Source organism: Gnatocerus cornutus, chromosome 1, assembly GCF_029298725.1.
Source record: "Gnatocerus cornutus isolate USDA-ARS CGAHR chromosome 1, icGnaCorn1.1, whole genome shotgun sequence".
In the NCBI taxonomy this organism is placed as follows: Eukaryota; Metazoa; Arthropoda; class Insecta; order Coleoptera; family Tenebrionidae; genus Gnatocerus; species Gnatocerus cornutus.
In genome coordinates this window covers 26,241,259-26,264,417 of record NC_142233.1, presented here as the reverse complement: position 1 = coordinate 26,264,417, position 23,159 = coordinate 26,241,259, and the positions used below count along the sequence as shown (strand labels likewise).

General features: G+C 33.2%; 3 protein-coding genes across 3 annotated transcripts; 1 reads left to right on the top strand and 2 right to left on the bottom strand.

Annotated features, from left to right (window-relative positions):
* Positions 1-244: 244 nt before the first annotated feature.
* Positions 245-10,036, bottom strand: LOC148181075 (transmembrane protease serine 9-like). The gene is made up of 11 exons (XM_088046306.1): positions 9,930-10,036; positions 9,569-9,880; positions 8,905-9,001; positions 8,640-8,830; positions 8,464-8,562; positions 8,105-8,413; positions 7,168-7,302; positions 5,056-5,481; positions 4,910-5,003; positions 896-1,092; positions 245-843 (listed from the first exon to the last, which is right to left on the bottom strand). The coding sequence occupies exons 1-11, from the start codon at positions 10,012-10,014 to the stop codon at positions 431-433; spliced, it is 2,358 nt and encodes a 785-aa protein (XP_087902432.1). The 5' UTR covers positions 10,015-10,036; the 3' UTR covers positions 245-430.
* A 3,453-nt stretch (positions 10,037-13,489) lies between these two features.
* Positions 13,490-14,888, bottom strand: LOC148181074 (CLIP domain-containing serine protease HP8-like). The gene is made up of 5 exons (XM_088038168.1): positions 14,782-14,888; positions 14,389-14,706; positions 14,236-14,332; positions 13,993-14,183; positions 13,490-13,940 (listed from the first exon to the last, which is right to left on the bottom strand). Exons 1-5 carry the CDS (start codon positions 14,840-14,842, stop codon positions 13,528-13,530), a joined length of 1,080 nt encoding a protein of 359 aa, XP_087894294.1. The 5' UTR covers positions 14,843-14,888; the 3' UTR covers positions 13,490-13,527.
* A 1,292-nt stretch (positions 14,889-16,180) lies between these two features.
* Positions 16,181-17,217, top strand: LOC148181073 (phenoloxidase-activating factor 2-like). Its single transcript, XM_088046156.1, has 2 exons — positions 16,181-16,346; positions 16,404-17,217. Exons 1-2 carry the CDS (start codon positions 16,207-16,209, stop codon positions 17,197-17,199), a joined length of 936 nt encoding a protein of 311 aa, XP_087902282.1. The 5' UTR covers positions 16,181-16,206; the 3' UTR covers positions 17,200-17,217.
* Positions 17,218-23,159: the final 5,942 nt, after the last annotated feature.

Sequence of the window (23,159 nt, the reverse complement as noted above, 5' to 3'; positions counted from 1 at the left end):
AATAAAAATGTTTTGTTCTGCTACTGCATTGTGTTATTGATTCAAATAAAAGTGATTCCCGAGAGGTAATTGTATAGTTGGGTGCATAACATTTCTATTAAAAGAAATGAAACATTAATGTTGTAATTTTTTGTACATATTTATCATGTAACCTTGACGGACGTAAGTACTCTCAGGAAACTTTACATTTATTTTTAAGCCCATTTTTGATGTTTTTTAGTAATTGGTCAAAAAAATACGACAGTAAAGCATATTCAGTTGTATTTTTTCAGGATATAAAATATAAAACAATATAAATAAGCATAGCGTAATTAGTCGGCAACAATAACTTATCTAAGATTCCTTCATTTATCGTGTTTGACACGTCTAAATACGTCATTTCTCGGTCGGCAGTCTAATTAAAATTAAGTACAGTCTTTATCCTCTCAATTTAAGCCTTCATACTATCCAGAATCCAATCCATATAATACGCCACTCTCGTGTAAACCCCTGGAAAACCTTGTCTGGCACAGATTTTCGGTCCGAACGATACAACTCCTTGCTGAATTAGCCGAATATCTCCATGTAAAGACGCCATAACTTGAAGAGGTCCTCCGCTGTCTCCCGCACAAGAGTCACTTGACGATTTTCCACCAGCACAAAGCTGTTTATGATTAATCTGCGCTACATTTTTATAAACCTTTGCACATTCAGTGTTCGATAAAGCAGGGATTTGTACTTTCAATAATTCAGGACTGGACCGACCTGTTTCTGTGACTCCCCAACCGGTGACTAAACAGTTTTTATTGGTAAAATTGTAATTTCTGGCTTTGTCTAAAGGAAGGCAAACTGGTCGGATGTGTTCTGAAAGTGTTGATGTTAATAGAAAAGTTCAAGTGAATGATGAGGTAATTACCTTGATCTATGTTCATGCGAGATACACGGAGGAGACCAATGTCGTTGGTGAAGAGTTTAGTGTTGTAGTCGGGATGGGGGATGATTTCTTCAATGGAGAGGTCTTGGTAGGGTTTAGCACAGATTCTTTCGCCTTCTCGGGTTGTCTCGCAGTCTACTTGGGTTTGGATGTTGTGCTCTCCAACGCGAACGCCGAGGCTAAAAAGGAAAAAAGAGAATTAGAGCTATACAGACAAGGAATGAAGAATCAACATCATCAAAAATAAATTATATTTAGTACATTACAACTACCAAAATTATAAGAGTATTGCAAATTTTAAAATAAATTACGTAATTGTTGTTAGTTCATTGTAAAATTCAAAATTTGGTTATTTTGACTCCATAATTTTTATATTCAGCAGAGCAAATACAAGCTGTTCCAAAATTACTACAAAATATAAACAAAAATATCTCCTAAAAAGTTATTTTGTATTCTTTAAGTTATGACCCTTTACAGTTGGTAATATGAAATTGATTTATTTAAAAAAAACTGTAGATTAAGCTAAGAACAAATTTTGTTGATATACACATTAATAATCCGTTAACGAATTTCATTAATAAAAATCAACATTTTTCTTCTTATTCTGGTTTTTAGACTAAATTATATTTACAAATTTTTGATTGATTTGTATTTGAAAACTGTTGTCCAATGTATCATGGTTACCCTGCGTGTTGCGGGTGGTTACACAACTAAAGCGCTATCTAATTGTTGTCTTTCATGAACGTAAAAATTGTTACGATGTTATCAAATTATCTCTGATAAATGTTTAAATTTCTTTGGATTGAGGCAAGAAAATGAAATTCTAATTGTAAATTTTGTTTAACATTAGCACATCAACTGTCACATACAGGGTGGGCCAACGAAAACGAAGCAGAGGCGTTTTGAGGCACTTACTGGTGGAATTTCAAAAAACGCTGAGACCGGTCAATTTTAGTTGTGAGGGGGACACACAACACACGTATTTTCAACTTTTTGCAGTCAACTGCTTTTGAGGGGTGAAATTAACCCCTTTAATTTTTAAAGATAGGTATAGGACATGGCGCTTTTTTTGAAAGGCCCAATGAAGACCTTTACAGTAATATTAATATTTTTTTTATTTCTAAGCCCTATAAAAAAATATTCGAAAACGAATTTGGGACGTTTTAAGGCACTAACTGGTGGAATTTCAAAAAACACCGCGACAGGTCAATTTTAGATGTGAGGGACACACACGACACATGTAATTACAACTTTTTGCAGTCAACTCCCTATGAGGGGTGAAATTGACCCCTTTAATTTTTAAAGGTAGGTAAAGGACATGGCACTTTTTTTGAAGGCCCATTGGAGACATTTACAATGATAGAATTTTTTTTTTCTATCTAACCTCTATAAAAAAATATTAGCACTAAACAGTTGCGATGAATTTATGTACATATCTATCAACATAACCAGGCATGTATAGCACTAAAATACGTACATTTTATTTCAAAAACAATAGCAATTTTGTATTTTTTAGAATAACCTTATCAACAGGGTGGAAATTACCCCAAAGTTGAAAAATACATTCTAACAAAAATGGCAAATAAAAAAAAATTATATTACTGTAAAGGTCTTCAATGGGCTTTTCAAAAAAAGTGCCATGTCCTATATCTATCTTTAAAAATTAAAAGGCTTAATTTCACCCCCTCAAAGGGAGTTGACTGCAAAAAGTTGTAAATACGTGTGTTGTGTGTCCCCTTTTCAACTAAAATTGACCTGTCTCGGCATTTTTGGAAATTCCACCAGTAAGTGCCTCAAAACGCCAAAGTTTCGTTTTCAAAAAAATTTTTATAGGGCTTAGAAATAAAAAAAATATTATATCACTGTAAAGGTCTTCAATGGACCTTTCAAAAAAGGTGCCATGTCCTATACCTATCTTTAAAAATGAAATGAGTTAATTTCACCCCTCTTAGGGAGCTGACTGCAAAAAGTTGAAAATACGTGTGTTGTGTGTCCCCCTCACAACCAAAATTGACCGGTCTCAGCGTTTTTTGAAATTCCACCGGTAAGTGCTTCAAAACGCCTCTGTTTCGTTTTCGTTGGCCCACCCTGTATAATTCTTTCTCATTTTTGCGTCATATTGGAACACCTATATAAACAAAAAAAAATTCGTTTCTCATAACAGAGAATATTTTACTTTGTAATTTTGAAATTCGGCCAATATTTTTTTTGCATTTTAAACTTCTAAAATGTTAAATCAAATTTTCCATTACAGATTCTGCTACAAAATTTTGTAAATGTTGAAAATTGTTAAAAACAAGTGCAAACATACCAAAGAACAGAAAAAAATTACCATGTTTATTTGTGTTAAAGTGTTAAATTTGCAAAAGACTTATCCAGAGACGGAATGTTTAAATGTAAAATAAAACAAACTGATTATCCACACTATAAACTATAAATTTTCATTACATGAGTCATGTTGTTCTATTCCCAGAAAACTATCAAATGAATTATTATGCTATTTTTTGATAGAAAACCGCAGACATTTAAATTATTGCTTTCCCAATTTGAATAAATCTAATTCAATAGAAATAAATGTTTTTTGTTGGAATCCATTTCATAAACAACACTTCCGCAACAAAAAAATGGATAAATTTAAAATGTCGTTATTAATTTACCTAGAATATTTTTTTTAACAAATACAGGTGTGCCCCAAAAAAAGATAAATAGTGATAAAGAGTGTGAATGTTAACCGAAATTCGAAATTTATAATAATTAACATATTGAAATTCAACTCGCCAGTTTTATGTTACCAATTATGCAGTACTTAATGTAACGTTTTACCAAAGACAAAAAAAATCTTTAAAATTATTAGTTATATAATGCCTTCTATCTTGCAATTTTGGTACATGCTGTATAAAAAAAAAAACAATAAAATTTTGAACTTTTTTTTCATTTATATACATTTAAGTTCTTTAAACTTTTCAAAAAAATTTTGATTTCGTTTTGGAATGATTAATCTAATTTTTCCATAAAATAATAGTAGGTACATTGTGTTATTAGGAGTAAAAATGAAGCTTTGTGTGCTGAGCCTGTTCGTGTGTCTGCCAAACGTAGTGAGGCAGACATTAACAGACGAAACACAGTCATTTTTGCTCTAAATGGCATATACGATTTTTTTTGTAAAAGATAGAAAATTGCTCTGTTTTACTTCAAAAAAAATTTCTCATGCAGAATCATAGTTCAATGGAAACATTTCTATGACTACGGTGGAGTCCAAGCATAAAAAGTGCTGTATTTTGCTTATGAGTGCATATAAGTGAAACTTTTACCTTGACAATCGAGATAGATAATCTGTCAATTTTTTGAAGAAAAAATTTACAACGGCATTTGGAATTAAAAATATGTTACTAACACTGTTTGTTAGGTGATTCAAAGCGGAACGAATACAGTCGACTCTCAATAATACGAATCCCAAGGGACCGGGCACCCACTTCGAATTACCAAGTATGTACTAGTTTGATTTGGCAAAAGTTATGAGTTTTCTTTTAAAATCCTTTTTTTTCAAGGAAGTTTACGAAGCAAAATAAGAATTGTTCGAAAAATTATTGTAAAATTCCAGTTATTGAGAGTCGACTATACTAAACGCGTTTTTCATGTTTACAGCATTGTCTTAAAACAATGGTTAAGTGAATATCCCTAAATTTTCTTTGAATTAAGAGCAAATGTGGGTGTTTGTAAGAAAGTAACTGTGCTAGACCAAAAATATGCGAATGTGTGGGTTAAAAATGCAATTTCAACTTTCCCCTTTTGAGTTAATAGGTCAGTTTGACGTCGTAACACTTGCAAATACGAATGAAGAAGCTGAGTCATCTGTTATCCATCAGATTTGCTCTCTAATAAAGAGTTTTAATTGTTTTTTTTTAAATGTATACCAATTTCGTACGAATTTGGCCCAAATTTAAATTAAATGAAATATTTTTTTAGCAGAATGACCCCTAAAACAAAACTACTCACAGCGGGCTTTTAAGGTTTGTTATGCAATGAGCAGCAGTCAAAATGTAATTCTCGTTGATAATTGTAGCGCCACATTTAAAATCAGGACCACGATCTGTAAAATAAATTCCATTAAAACTTCATCAAATCCCAAATTCTGTACTCACTAGTTCTATACGACAAAAGCGCCATCCACGGAAATTCAAACAAACTGGTCTTGTTCCCATTAACAATTTTATCCCCTGTATCAAGTCTTCCGCAGTTTTCAGGCAACAGTCCTAAGTTCCTATGTCTGGAAACGTTCGGTGGCGGCGGTGCACTTTCTTCGTTTGAGGATCCACCACCAATTTTGATAGGCTTGTCGGGACAGCACACTTTAGGATTGCGTCCGCTAAACCCACATTGATAAGATTTCAAAAGATTCACAACTTCTTTAGGCAGTGGCTGCGATACAGTTTCCAAAACATCCATCATCGGTTTGCAGTCCCGAATAATAACACAGTTCCCTCTTTCATTGTCCGGCGTTTTGCAGAAATCTTCGGCTGGCACCCATTCTGGAAAAACAATGTCGATGTTGTTTTCGGATTCATTTACTAAAAATAGAGGATGAAGAAAATCTCATACTTTTTAAGTGAACGAGTTTGATGACGGTGATGCATGCCTGAGGGTGTGCGTAAGCAGCAGGATAATTGGCATCGCTTTTTCTGGGATGGTCAGTTGTATGACGTGCGAGGTGGCGAGTTTTCAAATTGCGTGTTTAAAAAAAGTAAAACAACGAAAAGAACGGCAAAACATCAAATAATTTATTAATGAATTATCAGGTTTGAGAAAAAATTAAGTTGTCAGATCGCTCTATTTTATTTTAAACTTTTATAACATTTTTAAATCCCGCATTTTTTAAATGTCTTCTCTTATATCAGTTTATTGCCAGATCTATTTTTAACCAAGTTTCAGGGATTTTTTTCTGATTACAAAGTTTTATTACTGAGAAAAGTGCAAAAAGGAAAATCCCTTGCCGTGTGTGCAATAATATTATCTATAGAGGTAAATATGTACAATTATGGTTTACTTAGGAATTCTTTACACTGATATTGGCTTATGTTAGTCATTTTTATTATTTAATTTAAGTCCCCGCAAATGAATGCACTTTTTATTGCTCTAAACGTTATTTTGTGATTTGAAAAAGGGTGGATAAACAAAGAAAAATTATACAAGAATATATTACATAATATTAAAATGATCCCATTTATGTAGACATTATTAGTTTAAAGATTGGATAAATATCTACCATTCACATTATCTAAATATGTTAGACATACATTGGAAGATTACTGTCGATAAATTTATATCAACAGAAAAGAAAATAAAAACGTTATTGTTTATAGAAATTTTAATTAGATATTTTACAATTCTGATTCTTAAAGATCACGTACTTGAGACTTCAAATTAGAAAAATGTCACAATGGTTAAACAATAGTTTTGCCGAAGTTGGAAGTTGGTGAAAAAAACAAGAACTGACGGAACTATGCTTATAAAACTAAGAAGTGAAACAAAACAACATAAATAATAATAAGGAAATCCCGAAGATAATGACCTCTATTGTTAATAAACTGATTCCGCTGTATCTATCGTTGTCACTTGTATTAATGTATTACATTATATTATTAATGTATTACCTACAATTTCCTAAAAAGTTTACCCATTTCATGTGATGCTGAGGTGTCTAAGGTAGGTAAACATATTTCAACTCTTCTAGCTTAATTTAAAACGACTGGATTTTAGAATCCGTGCATCAATAATAATAAATTGTTAAATCCACAAAAAACTTGAATAACCACATTCATATACTCTTACCCAAACATTAAAATTTATGAGTCTAGAGGCAAATCTCACAAATAAAAAATATGGAACTTAGTGAAGATGAAAATAGAACCCACAAAATAACAAAACTAGTTCAGATCTCTTATTTTCAGAATTAGAAGTATCCTAAATATGCGTCAGATACACGAAAGTTATCAAAACCTTGAACTCGCCAGCTAAATACACCATTTATGATTACTATAGAAATTTCCTAAATTGTGGACTGATTTCTTACAGGTTGGATTTTCCCAGATCATTATGTCGAAACACGGACTGGATAACGATTGAGTGTCCCCGTGAATTTACTTCATTTAATTCTGCGTTTGGTAACAACAAAAACAGCTATTTTGATTATAGTACACCAAGGATGAAGAAGAATGAAGAAGATAGGAAGAATAAATACAGGTAATTATACTTACGCGCATCTGCGAAAAAAAGGTAGGCCAACACAAAAACACAAAATTTGGTACTACCTACGCACCACATCTCGAACGAGTACTGCCGAACCAACTGATCTCCCACCGTCCTTGTAGATCTTTTAAATGTTGCAGTCGTTCAACGTCACTGTATATCATTAGCGAAAATAGTAGTGGTTAGTACTCATTGAGGAATACAACTCGCTAATGTTTGTGGTGTCGGTAATGAATAAAAACATGAATGAAAAGTTACAAAAAAATAAGTTTATTAAATGGGAAATTTTATTGGTGATTGTACTGACTTCCATAGCACAAGATTTCGTGTTATTGTGTAAGATGTTTGCAGGTTCTTGCAAGTAATCCCTTTCCACAAGGTCAAGGATGCCAAAAAATTGTTAAGAGATGAAGAAATATTTCTAGTGATACTGGTTCTAGTTGGGTACCGCTGAAGAATAATTAGATGACTTCATTTATTTGTTTTAATTTTATATGTATGTCTGTGTTCAATGATTAGTGGTGTCCGTTTTTGGAAAATTTGGATTTTCCGAAAATAAAGATTCTCATTGACTTTTAATAATATTTTTCTTTGTTCAAAATAGATTATATCTGGTTTAGAAGTAGGTAATATATTAATATCTACTTTATTATTCAACAATCAGTCCTTCAATTGTAAGAATTCCTCTCCCCCTCTGAAGACAATTCCCATAGAAAAATGAAGTAAACTGCTTATAATTTTCATTTTTTTTTTGAAATTTGAATCTTTGTATTGCTTTTTTTACAATTTTTGACAGTTCAGAAAGTCTTTAATCTAGACAACCAAAACTACGACGTATGGACTTATTGTACAAATTTCAAAGCCTTTTGAAGCGTCATTTCGATTCAGTTCTATGTTATCATTTATTATTATTGTTATTATCTATTTCTAAAGAATTATGGATTCATTCGAGGTGGTCTAATATCCACTTTATGTATTTTTGGACATTCGTATAAATTCCTGGTCTCTGGCTGAGACCACACTGTGTTGGTCCAAAAGAGACAATCCCATATTGAACATATCGAGCTGAATTGTTGATAGTATCCACTCGTTGAAGAGGACCACCGCTGTCACCAGCACAAGAATCTCGCCCATGGTCGGCACCAGCACAAATTTGCTTCTTGGTAATGGGTTTTAAGCTCTCATAAATATTTCTGCAGTCGGAATTTGACATTACTGGAACTAATACTTTTCTTAGAGTCGTGCTTTTGTCTCCTAAAAGATTATAATAAAAATGAGACAATGTTAAAATATCGTAAATGTACCTTGTTCTGTAGCTCCCCAACCTGCCACTGTCAGTTCTTGTCCTTCCAAGTTAACTCCTAGGAGTTCCCCAAAAGGCAGACAAATTGGTCGAACATTGCCTGCAACACTATAAATTATAGAAAGTTGTCAAATTTCATGGTCACGAATGGGAAATCACCATCTTTTCATTACCCACCATAACTATAATTCGCTGATGTGGTCAACCTGATTAAAGCTATGTCATTAATAAAAGTTGACGGATCGTAAAATGAATGAATTATTGTTGTGTTAATCGATAAATCTTGGACAGAAGGTTCACAGTTTCGTCCGTTAGCATCACAATCCATCTCTGTCGCAGTATCGTACTCGCCCAATCGTACTCCTAAGCTTCAAAAAAAGAAAATCAGGGAAAATACAAGTGGATTTCCCGGACCTGTGGTCTTCAGAACTGGTTTACTTACATCGTTTCGTTGTCAATGCAGTGGGCAGCTGTCAAGACGTACTTTTCGCTAATTAAAGTTCCTCCACATTTAAAATCTTGTTGAGTGCTGGAATTTCCTAAAATTATTTTTCATTTGTTAATGCCATGTTTGCTTGGACCAACTTATATTTTCAATTTAACAAAAGAGGTAGAATTCATATTTGAATTATTACCACTGAATATTTATCAATCAGTATAAGTGATTTATGGGAAATAACTATGAGTTCCTAGTTTTATAATAAATAATGAGAATTCGTAGCCAATTGATGCATTATAAGAATGAAAAAATCTGAGGTTAATTTAGCGGAACGTCCTTAAATCTTGTTAGTAAAATATTTGCTGTCTCAACAAGTTTAAACTAGAGAAACAAAATTAAAATATTGCTTTCCACTCCTCTGGATTTTCTACATGACACCACAATGTTAGATAACAATCTACATAATGACTACTTAGTTGAATCTAATATCACTTTTATAAAAGAATGGTTTGTTTAGTACCTTCTCTCAGTTTGCCCAAAAATTTCATTTTCATAAAATACAAAACCTACTTCTGTATCAGAATTAAAGACCTGTAATTATGTAGACTTTAATACATTTTTTATATGAAATGAGAGAAGTCGGTTATTAAACTATTAACATCTTTACCTGTTCGATACGCGATCAAGGCCATCCAAGGAAATTCCCCAGGAGTAGTGCTTGCCCCGGAAGTAATCCGAAACCGATTGGAAACTACACCGCACTTATCCATCGGCAAAATCTCAAAATTTTTATGCTTAATCAAATAATCGTACCGTCTTATCACACGTGGAGGATTTGTGGTTGACGTAACTGTCGGTGAACAACAAATTTTAAGAGAATTAGCAGCAAATCCACAGTAACTTCTTTTGAAGCCGATGTAAGGGATATTTTGGCATTTAGCGATCTCGGTGCAAATATATGGAGTTTGACAGTTGCGAACTGTAAAATAGGTCATTTTTACAGGTGTTAATGCCCGTAAAGTACTTACGATGTAAAATATGGCTTGCATATAGTTGGTGAAGGCACAAAAAAAGGAAAATAAGAAACATTGTTTGAAAGGAGTACGAGTTCATGTTTAGACTCTAAAGTTTTAAATTATAGCAAGAAGGAATATCAAGTGCGTCACAAGGTAAAACTTGATTGAATCCATTAAAAGTGTCATAATTATTTCCATACTTACCTCTATAATGTTATTAACGAGTTTTTGTATTATTGACCTTTCTCCATGCTGAATATTTACTACGGAAGTTACCTAAGGAGAGCTAAAAATGTAAAATGACAACAATTTGTGCACTTTTTGTGAATATTAAATAGGATAATTAGTTAATAAGAATAATTCAATGTCAAGTGCGACGATTTCTAGTTCATTAAAAAGGTAATTTGGTAAATTTCTTGTCCTGTTCCCCTATCAGTTTCTCCATTATTTTTTACATCTTCATTTATTTTTGCAATTTATTCCATTTCCAAATGTATATTTCTATTTTCAAACTTTGATTGTTCTCATGTCATGGCCTATAATTATATCTTTGGACTTTGAAAGTAGTATTAAATTATTCGCACACATTTTCATCTTGTTGTATATATGTATTTACTTCCCAAGTTTTTGAATTTTTTAAAGTTTTAAAATTATTGTATTTCCCTAGATTTATTTGCATTTAGGTTTGTATTATTATATGTAGAGCTTTAGTTTCCAAATTCATAGTTTTTAGTAATTAAGCTCTAAGTTTTCCTCATGCGTTTTTCTGTTACTTTCTGCTTATAATGAAAATGTTTGATAAACAACTTTGCAAAAAAAAACTGGTGGCATAATTCTCTAGGCTTAGCGTCAAAAATCGGTTTGCATGGAAATTTAGTTTAAAGATCTCAAGTTTGCAATTTTGTCTTCTCTTGAGCTGACAATTTAATAAAAAATTGTAACGATTGCTTAGACATAGGGAAAAAGGTTGCTTTAATACAGTTTTCCTAAATTGCTTTAAAAAGCTTCACTAGGGATATTTAAAAAATATATAAAAATTTAGATTTTATATCCCGCCTATTTAGTGTCATATCTGCAAAACTCACAAATTATTATTAATTATTATTGAAAAATTTGTTAATATTATTATAAATGTACGAAAAATTGACAATAGACTATTACTTGAAAATAATAGTTATTTAGAGTCGCGTGTGGTAACTTACATTTTACAGCGCGAAATCGGTTTGAAGCACGACAGCGTAGCCGGAGTGCTTTAATGATTGAGCGCTGTAAAATGGTTAACGCACAAGAGTTGTATTAAACTTTTTGGCCGAAAAATTTTAATTTAAATAATTGGGTTTTTTAAAAATCTGTCAATTCTGTCAATTTTGTAGTTGGTGCACAAAAAGTACACAAGATGGCGCTGTATAAAAAAAGTTTTAATATGACTTTAAAAATAGAAATATTGTCTTAATTGAAATAATAATTTAGGTAGATTCCTCTTTTGTGATCAATCTTCATTATGATAAAGTGATTTTAATTTATAAACTCATCTGAAGAGCAGACGATTTGGGCAATTTTTACCGCACGGCGTGTGTAAACGTCCAGGCACAATATAAGGATCTATCAGTATGGACAACTCATGACGGCCCCTTTGAAGTTGACTTGCAGCTTTTCATGACCTTCGACGGCGCTGGCGGTCCTTCTCGCTACTGTTTGTGGATGTCGCTACTCAAAAGCGGTGAACACGACCTGCTGTATATCTACGGCCTGTGCAAAATCTCATTTCCCCGTATCAAGAATGTTTCCGAGAAAACGCATTTTTTTGCCGAGGAGGGCGCTGCTGCTCGGGCGCTTTTGACATTGTTGACAAATTGAATTTTGGGGTTAGTAAGATTTTTGACTTTTGAAAGCCACAAAAAACACAAACGTAGAACAAAGAACAAACGTAAACAGAGCACACAACGAACACTTGAAAAAGCAACAAACAACGTGTAATAATTTGAAAATTCAAACTTGAAAATTCAAACTTAAAATTTGAAATGTCAAAAACAATGTTGGTAATAAACCCAATATGGTAAAATATTCCCAAAAGTGCCCGAGCAGTGGCGGCCTCCAAAGCATATGCGGAGAAACAGTCGAACTGCACAAATGCACAGGTCGTAAATATACAGCAGGACGTGGCGGTGAATTAAAAAAAGACTTAATTGCTTGGAAAAATAATGTCTACGTGAGTTTTCGGATACCTACACCTAAGTTACTTGTCTAGTGTCTTTTTATTTAAAAAACAACGTGTTTGGATTTATTCCGCTATTAAAACAGCTGGCGTCACCTCTCAGAGAATTCTGGAAGTACCGCCAGTACTCGCGGAAACGTCAAAAAATCGGTATATGTCAAATCCTTTAGTTGTCCATACTGATAGATCCTTATATTGTGGTCCAGGGCGCTTGTAATAGATATTTACATAACAAGTGCGGAAAGTGAGCAATTTCGCACGAGTGTAAATGTAGATGCACGAGGCGCCAGCCGAGTGCAGATGTTACACGAGTGCAAGAAAGACACTTTCCGACGAGTTGTGTACACTATTTTTCCTACGACCTTCCATCATCAGGAAGAAACCATAAGTCTTGACAATAGTTCATTTCTTATCTTTTCTAAATATCATTTTTTACGACCATGAGGTTTTATATGAATAAAAGTAACGTATTCCACATAGTTAGATGGTTGATGTTTTCGTACATCAATTTACGAAAGTAAAAGTCACTAGTGTGATGTGAATATATTCGCACAGACCTGTCAAAATTGTCTTGGCAAAAACGACCTAAACAATTAATTTTTACCATTATGCATGTTGTTTTACAGTAAATCGTCTAGATATTTAAGACAAAAATTCAAGAATTACATTTGTATTTAAATATAACTGTCAATTTTGAGTGAGTTTTACTTTCGGAAATGGACGTACGTACGAAAACTTCAACTTTCGGAGTCATTTAACCGTGTGAAAAACGTCACTTTCATATGGGGTCGTAGGAAAATATGTCAATTGAATGTTAATTTGACGTTCACAATTCATGAGGCCAAAAAAAATTATACAATCCATTTTGAAGCTAAGTAAATATTTTCTTTAAACTAAGAATGACAATAAAAGAAAAATGCGAGACGACTGCGAGGATGCGAGGAAAAGTTGAGAGTGAATATATGGAGGAGACGGATTTGTCCGATTCCTCGAGTTTCAAAGAGTCTTCAACAAGTTGGGATTGTGTCGTGGAGAACTGGACGACGAGGTGACTCAGGAACACTTTTAGTTATGTTTAAAAATAATGGTCTTGATGTTTGTTCTTTTACAGAATTTAGTCTGTGGTTAGTTCTTTTTGTACGTTTTGCTAAAAATTCTTTGACTCTTGATTCACCGAGTCTAAGAAATTCAGCATAAAAAAATGTTAATGAATAAATTGTAGCTATAATTCAAACAAAACAACATTTAAAACACGACAATTTATTAAAGAAAAAACACAAAGAAAAACAGTGAACGTTGCAAATAAATAAATATAGAGTAGATAACTTTAAGGCTATTACTTAAAAATACTCCCTGTCAGAACATTCTATATACAGAATAAAAATCCTCAAAAAATTAAGGCTCTATATGATCCAAAATCCAAGACATATATTCCTTAATATTCGTGTAAATTGCAGGCCACCCAACAACCCCACATTGTTTGGCTCCGTATGACACTATCCCATCTTGGACATATCTCGGCTCCTGCCCCACCATGGCAATATACTGGAGAGGACCACCGCTATCACCTGAACACGAATCTCTTCCTTTATACCCTCCTGCGCAGATCTGAGATTTTGAAATAGACGCAGATCTTCCGTAGACTTTTCGGCAATCTTTTAAGGGAACCACCGGAATTGATACCTTATTGAGCACCATACTTTTGTGCCCCGTTTCAGTTGTGCCCCAACCTGTAACCGTCAGAAATTTGCCCAATAAATTTGCCTTCAAAAGATTTCCTGTAGGTAAACAAATGGGTTTGACGTTATCTAAAACATAATGAGGTTATTCAATGAAGTTCGTATTATTGAAATTTCTTACCATATTCCATGTTTGCTGGGGTTGATAAGCGAATCAAGGCGATGTCGTTAACGTGTGTTGCCGGATTGTATTTTTTATGAATTATAATTTTGTCGATTAAAATATCTTGAACAGGTGGTTCGCACCCGCGACCTTTGTAGTAACATTCTTTCTCCACCGCGATGTCATATTCGCCCAATCGAACGCCTAGTCTACAAGAAGATAAATAAAAAATGTAAATCAATGCTTTACTTTAAGTCTTACAATGATTTGTCGTGTAAACAATGAGCCGCAGTTAAGACAAATCGTTCGGTAATTAACGTGCCGCCACATTTAAAATCTTGGTCTTCGGGGGAATCACCTGCAAAAAATCATAGCATTTACCACTGATATCAACAAAGTGGTTAGAAATATTACCTGTTTTATAAGCTATGAGTGCCATCCACGGAAATTCTCGCGGACTTGCACTGCTTCCTTTTATAATCCTAGATCCATGAGAGATAGGCCCACAGATATCCAATGGTAGTAATGAATAATTTTCATGTTTCTCATTATCGTTATCGTCACTTTGTGGGCAACAAACTTTTGGAACTTTCTGAAAAGTTCCACAGAGATTCCTTTTTACATCAGACAGTAAAGATGGTGGTCGAGGTCTTCGTTTTAATTGATCCATATAGTGTGAGCATGAAGTTATAGACATGCATGTTCCAGTTCTGGATCCTCGACAAGATTGATCTTAAAAAATTATGTTTAATAAAGTAAATTTTCAAATCAACGATGGGCTTTAGAATGAAATTTATTTATACTTACTCAATTGTGGAATTGCTTCTGAAGCGATCAAAACACAAAAAATAACAGTCAACTTGAACATTATCACAGTATTGAACTTCACGTCCTCACTCTAAAGTTGACCTTTCTGCAATGTTTCATTTTGGTACCTGCTTGCTTTAGAGGATTTATTTTCTGCGAAAAGAGATAATCCTTTAGGAAGGGAAATTCCAAAGCTGGACCTATAAATTAGTGGCATAATTAGTTGAAATCTTTATCTACAAGCATTTAGATATTTGTTCATAACGTAGTTCGCTTTAAACAAGTTATGATAGCAATAACTGAAACCCGTGTAGTAATTAATGAACTCATCGCGGGCTCTGATTGACTGAAAGTCATTTGGATATGACCACTACAACCCAATGTTTCATCAATTTATTCTAGTACCCAATGAAATACTTTTTTGTGCACGTATACAGGGTCCGGCAACACTTGTGTCCACCCCCAAAATCGTCTTTAATAATAAAGTTACAATTTTGAAAATTTGCATACACTCATAGTTGATAAAGCTCTAGAAGCTGACGCAAAAATTTATTTTTTTATCACGGTTTGGTTGGCGTCGCGACGCCTAAGAAGTATAATTTTTAGCGATTTTTGAGTTTTTGCGGAAATATTCGCGAATTCAATTTTTTTCCAACATAACTGTGATGTAAATATCTAAATAAGAGGTCTCATAACATGCTCGTAACATGCTCGTAACAAAACAGCACTTTTTCGTGCTTCTCATTACATTTGTCTTTTCGAAACACAATCCTAGAATGTCTTAAAAGGGCTTAGAACAATAGTTTGTGATCATGTTTCATTTGACAATTTTTACGATTTATTTTGAAAAATACAAAGGATCCGGTAACACTGGTGGTCACATCCAAAATCGTCTTGAATTTTAAAGAATAAAAATTTGCAAACATTTGCAAATTTGGTCTAGAATCTGACGCAAAAAATGGCATTTACCAAAAAAATTGGGAATTTTGGATTTGTTTAAAACTCGACATTTTAGCTATTTTTTTTTTTGGAAATCTTAATAACAATTCTAAATTTTGTCTTTCTTGTTCAATAATTTTGCAGTTTGGCACTGATAATACACATTTTTAATCAGATTAAAAGCAACTAAATTTAATTTTTAAATTTAATTAGTGTGGCCGCTTCAATAACAAAATAATTCCTAACCCCTGAAACTACTTAGAGCCGTAATAAGAACGTGCGAATTACAAAGAAAGGGTAGCTTATTGGAAAACCCTTGATAGCTCAACTAAAGCTTTTTCCAGGAATTTAGTGGTAAAAGCGGTAGTGGAAAAACCCATAACACCCCATCCGAAGCTTTTTGTGGTAGGGATAGTGGGGGAACATAATAATTTACCAAACTTCCTCCAACTTTGATCACTTTAAATCTCTGAGCCCACGTTGATCATGACAATCGGTTTGATTCCCGTCCTTTTTTTCGTCGTGGTCAGACTGACCCAAGCAAAAAATTGCACTTGTGTGCCCTTTTACCAGTGTTCCGACGACTACACTGTTATTTCTGATGGAGCAGGCCTGATCGAATTACGGTAAGACTAATTTAAACAATTTCTGGAACGCATCGTTGATTGTTCGTTCTTTTTTAGAGACTCCGAAGAATGTGAGGGTTTTTTGGATGTGTGCTGCAAAGTTCTCCAAACGACGACCACTGAAAGCCCAACAAAAACATCGAAAGGTTGTGGAACTCAAGATAGCGCTAGCTTCCCATGGTCAGCTGCGCTTCTGTACAAGCAATATCCGAATTTTGTAGCTTCCTACAAATGCCGTGCGTCTCTCATCAATGAAAAAGTGGCCATAACGGCAGCTCACTGTGTTGAAGACGAGGGGTACCACCAAATCAAAATTAGCAGTACTCTTCGCACCGTCGTTCAAGTCCATAAACATCCGTCGTTCAAATTGGCAACCCTTCAAAACGACATCGCTGTTCTTGTCTTAAACAAGCCCTTTAGAAAGGAAAAGATTAGGACCGTCTGTATTCCTCCTCCCGAAACGGTTTTGGATGGTGTTAATTGTACGACTGCCACCACGGTGGACAAGGAGAAGTTGAAAGTAAAGGTGATAACTCTGCCGGTAGTGGAAAATCACCAATGTGTTGGAAAATTGAGGGAGACCAAGTTGGGAAAACATTTCCAGTTGCATAAATCTTTTTTGTGCGCTGGGGGTGGCGGCAACCAGGACACGTGTGGAGGAGATGGTGGAAGTCCCTTGATTTGTCCGATTCCTGGAGTTCCAGAGAGGTTCCATCAAGTTGGGATTGTGTCGTGGGGGATTGGGTGTGGAGGTGACACTCCAGGGGTGTATGTGAATTTGGGGCATTTTAGAGATTGGATCGATGAAATTATGTTTAAAAATGGTCTTGATGTTCGTTCTTATAGGATTTAGCTTGTAGAACTATATTATTCGTTTTGTTGAAAATAAAGTTCTTATTTTTTCATTTGGTGTCCTGAATCTAAGAAATTTAACAAAAAATATGAAAACATTTAAAACACGACAACTCAAAAAGATTCTAAAATTTGATGAGCTAATTTGGCACCCATGGAGTTTAGAAAAAAAAGAAGCATAATACAAAATAACAATATATCTGAAATATTATGGAATTGCTTAATGTTAATAAAGGTATGCAGCCAATCATACACTTAATTAATAAAAATGAAAATAGAATAAAAAGATGAGTCCGGAGAAATGTTTACCCATCTTTACTCATTTTAAATTAAATCTAAACATTTCTACCTGTTTAAGCCATTTATTTACGAGACGGATTAAAAAAAATCCCCAATTTTGGTACCTAAACCCTAATAATTATACTAATATTCTAATAATTAAATAATTCCAAACCCATTAGTCATGTTTAGATGAACCAAGAATTACAGCTTGTTTTGAATTTAATAAATGGACAAAAAATTTATAAACGGTTGCTCAATTTTTGGATTCATATACTATTACGACAAACCAGTTTTGTTTTAGAATTTAAAATGATTGAAAAGTTGATAATTTTTATTGTTTCACAAAACTGTAATAAAAAATTGCACTTGGAACGTTTTTATTTTCTTCTCGCTGGTGGGCTTATCAATTTAGTCACAGCTACACTATTTTATTTACCACACATGAACAAAATTTAGTTAAAGTTTTCAAAACCGGCAATGTTTATTGTAGTACATATACTTACAAAAACGTTATGAAATGTTGATCCTACTTGCAGTAATCCTTTTAAGTGTGTTATCGGTGGTTTTAACTTTGCCAGGTAAAAATGTAAACCGCATTCCGAAATTGTAATAACACCACGATTTCGTTAGCTCATAGTTCGGATTTACAGTGCAAATTACCTTTAGAATGCATCCCATTAAAAAACTGCGACTCATTAAAAACCATAATAAGAACCTCGCAAAACTTGGAAACATCATTGAAATTCTTAAAAAGCCAATTCTGCGGTTCTCATGGTGAAACTGAGATGAAAGTATGTTGCCCAGACGTCGGTCCCAGTCATAAAAGCATCAAAAGTGAGTAGTTTATTAGTTTATTGGAGCTTAATACCTGCAAATATTTCAGAACAATTAAGAGAATCACCATGCAGACCAACGTTCGAATGCGTTAGTCTGGAGAAATGCGGTCCTTTAAAGGGATTATTGGATAAGGAAAAACCGGCGACAAAGGGGGTTGTAAAATTTATAAAATCGCAACAATGCGGAGTGGGTGTTATTTATCCGAAAGTGTGCTGTAAAGAAGATGCAAAATCGAAAGGGATGAAGGAAAAGAAGATTGTTTTGACGACAAAAAGGGTTATTTCGACGACTGAAAGAGAGATCGCGGTCGTTTCGACGCCGCCACCGGTGTCTTTGAAAAAGAAGGCTGAAGCGATAAACAGAGTTTTTAGTGGGGATTTTGACGATTTAATGTTTTATTTGTTGTAAAAGAACTAAAAGCATGTTTTAATTATTAAATGTTTATTTAGTAAGCCAATAAAAGAATGTTTAACATTACAGTTTTCTATTTCTATATAGTGAGTATGGTTGTACAGATGGCGCAGCCTATGATGGGCTGAGTTAAAATTTGTCTATCTGCAAAAGAAGTCCGGATGTGGAAAAAAAAACGCCAAGATTGTTTAAAAAAATCCATTCTTGTTGGCTTTTAAAATAAGAACGGTTTTAATTGACCAATCGTGTTGTAGATGTAAAATTACCTTAAAACATATATTTTTTACCATAGAAACCTATTTAATTGTTGCAAAAAATAATTGACTGTTATGTCATAACAAAGTATTTCTGACAATTAGACAGTCATTCCAAACGTTGATTTGTGGTTTCATTGTATTTAATAATTAATTATGTTTACCCCGGAAGAATATTTTGATATGGTCTTGTTGTATGGAGAGTGTAATCGCAGTGCAACAGCTACTATCCAGCAATACGCACTTCGTTTTCCAAATAGGGAACAGCCTAGCCGAAATGTTATTTTAAGATTAGTACAGAGAGGAAGAGAATCTGGTAATTTAAAAGTATGCAGAAGGGAGGTTGAGGGTGCCCCAAGAACTGCGAGAACCGTGGACAACGAGGAAGCGGTTATTGAGATTTTTGAAGAGGAACCTGAAACGAGCATTAGTATTGTGGCCAGAAATCTTGAAATGTCCACCTCTTCTGTTCAACGTATTCTTAAAGACGAACGAATGCACCCATTTCATTATACTAAAGTGCAATGTCTTACGCCGGAAGATTATCCTCTAAGAGTGGAGTTTTGTACTTGGCTTCTGCGGGAACATGAAGCAAATGAGAACTTCGTCAAAAGCATATTGTTTACAGACGAATCTTGCTTTCAAAAAGATGGATTTTTCAATCAAAGAAATTTTCATGTTTGGGGGCGAGATAATCCGCACGTCTTCAGGCAAAGTAATCCCCAGCAAAGATTTTCTGTCAATCTTTGGGCTGGAATTTTTGGGAACGCCATAGTAAATTGTTTTGAGAACAAGTTATACGCAATTATAAAACATCACATTCTTTCAGGTTGGCCCGTACGAATTTCCCGCCAGACTCAACGGCCAAATTTATACAAATTTTTTAGTTGATGATTTGGACATGCTGCTAGACAATATTCCTCTACAAAGATTAAGAAATGTTGACATTAACAATATTTGGTTCCAACATGATGGATGCCCAGCACATTTTGCAAATGTAACTAGGAACCATTTAGATGTTAGATTTCCTAATGCATGGATAGGCCGCGGAGGCCCAAAACGTTGGCCCCCCAGGTCGCCAGACCTTACGCCCTTAGATTTTTTCCTTTGGGGACACGTCAAGAATTTGGTGTACCGAAATATGCCTGAAAATATTAACGTGTTAAGAAACCGCATTCAAGAAGCATTTGCTTCAATAACAGCTGAAATGGTCAGTAATGCTAGGGCAAGTCTACTGAGAAGAGCTGCTCTGTGCATTCAAGTGGAAGGAAGAAATTTTGAACATTTACTTTAAAAACTATTTACCTATTTTTTCAAATTTATACCGCTAATTCATTGATTTTTGTTATTTCTGTATTCATTTACTAATCTGTTTTTCGGATTCTGTTAATTTTAAAGTTTGAGTTTATTATTTCATTTTGTTGGTCTTAAAATAAACTTGTCAATTTTTATGAGAAGACGTCACCTAAAAAATTACGTCAGTGTAACAACAATGCAAAAATATTTAAGATGCATCCATAGTTACAAATAAAGCAGGAAAAGCTAATTTTCAGGTAACTTAACATCAGCAACACGATTGGTTAGTTTAAATTGTTCATTTTCTGATCACTATTAAAGATGGATTTTTTTAAACATTTTTCCAATTATTCCCAGAAGATTGTGAATACATCGTTTCATTTTGGTCCGCTAGTTCTGATAGACCCTGTATAGTAGAGGGAAAAAAAGTTTATTTTCCATTTTACAAAAAAATGACAAGAAAATATCATTTTTTGCTTATTTCAAAACAGATAAATCTGCAATTAAAATTTCAAAATTATTAGTTTGTACTCTTAAAATTAATTTTTTCATTATTTTTATGTATTAAATTTTGCAATCGTATTTAAATAATAGCAGGCTGTGGATTCACAATATCAAATAGTGCGTTAAAGATTAAAGGAAAATTTACCCAATAATGTGAAAGTTTTAAAAAATTGGAAAAGAAATGCAATTGCATCCTTAACAATAATTGAGAAAATTCGAAACAGTCTTGAAGAATTACGAGTTAGAATTGAACTATGTGCTAAAACAGGTAATGGGTCAATCAAATAGTGGAAATTGGTTTGAGCTAAGAAACGAATTTTATTCCTTTGACATTTTTTGCAAAATTAAAAATAAAAAAGTTCTTCGTTATTTTTTGTTTTTTTCGATTTTAAGAACACAGCTTGATAATATTAAAGTTTTATTTATTTTAAAATAAGCAAAAAATATTATTATTTTGTCATTTTTTTGTAAAATAAAAAATAACGTTTTTTTTCCTCTTGTGAACTCAATCCGGGAACATACTGTATATATACAAGATATTATGTAAATAAAGCACTAAATTGTAGTGTTAGAGAGTTGTAATAAATGAAATCTACGACAATTATTTTCTGCAGCGCTTCTTATAAGCAGTGGAACAACAAAAGTAAAAAATCAAATCTCAGTTTGGATCTTTGTAAAATTTAAGAAATCAAAAAATCAAAATGTCACATGTTATATTTGACATTTTGTGCGTACGTCAAGTATCTATCAAGTTGTGCTAAACAGTTTCGCATTGGTACTGAAATAACAGTAAATCATTCCTTGTTTATCTTTGCCTTCATTCCGTATTTAATTTAGGTATTATTTGAATTAAATTTTCAGTTTCTGACAATTCAAATGTCAAATGTCTCGTTTTTGTCATAACCAAACCACTATGTTTTCGGTCAGATCTTTAATAATTTCTCGAATCCTTGATTGGTCAACTTTACAACCTTATGCCTTTACAAAAAAAGCTGAAAAGAGAAAATGTTCACTTATAAGACCTTTTTCTGTAAGCGAGTTGGTGCTTTATTTTCACAACACTATGTGAAATCTGAAGATTTGGGAACAAAAATAAAGTGTTTTTAACTCTAAAATTATAATACATAATTGAATCCTAACGTTATATTTTTTTGATTTCCGTTTTATAAAACTGAAAAGGCATTTTGCCCAAAAACTATTTGCACCGCTCCCTAAGCTAAGCTTTGGTTACATTCCTAAAATGCAATTATCAAGACAGTGGTAACTATAGAACCTAACTAGGGCTTAAAGTTAAGCCCAAGTGAAGCTATTAGTAACTATGATGATGATCTACTTGTACTGATTAAAGCATGCAGGTAAATTTTGTTAGCATTTGAAAAATTGTGGTAAAATAACATAAAGGAGTTAATGTGTTTTTAATTTAACGTTTGTAAATTCAGAAAGAAAACTTTTGAATTAAATTAAAAGAAGATGACATTTTCAGTCAATTTATTTGTTGTAAAAAATCCGATGAGAATTTGGAAAACTCCTGTGGGAATTTTTCCCAATCAAATGATAGATTATTTTCTTTCCCTTGGGGACAATTTTAGATTCTTTCAACCTATTACAGTTCCAGAGGAATCCACGATTCAACATCCATCTAAATAAAAATGTACTGCATTAACTGCATACGGCTTTCTGATAGTACCTACATGTTGAGATTTACTTAGTAATTAAATTATACCAAGTGTTAATTTTGATTTGTTGTCTATCAACACATGATACTTATAATGCTAACAATTGTAAGTATATTTACATATTATGTAACGATACTATAAACCACATTTTAATCAGGAGTTTTATTACGTCCGAAAAGCAAGTACATATTTATTACATACTATACTTTTTATATGACTTTATATTGCTGATTTTCCAGACCTTGAAGTTATAAAATTTGTTTGTACCATCAACTAGACACTTTCTTCAGTAGTAGAGCATTAACATAAAAATTACTAATTGCTCAATAATTTTAATTAATGTAGATATACTATATAATTACAGAAAGGCAATCACTTTTTTAAAAACCTTTATAGTAAATGATATGAAGTTTTTATTAGGTATATTTACTTCAAGTTTATTTCAATTAATTAACTAGTTATTTTTAATTAGCATGTTTTCCTTAATTTTCAAAAGTAGTAATAAACCCTAGGAAATAATGGTGTAATCTTTATCCACAACTCATCAAAGTAGAATAATAAAAATCTACGAATGTATTTTTTCTCACTTGAGAGATTAGATACACAAAAAGATTCGCTGAAACTCTTGCTAATATTAGCAAGTCCTCTTCAACTACACGTAATTCCTTAAATTATGGAAACCTCTCCCCGTGTGAATCACG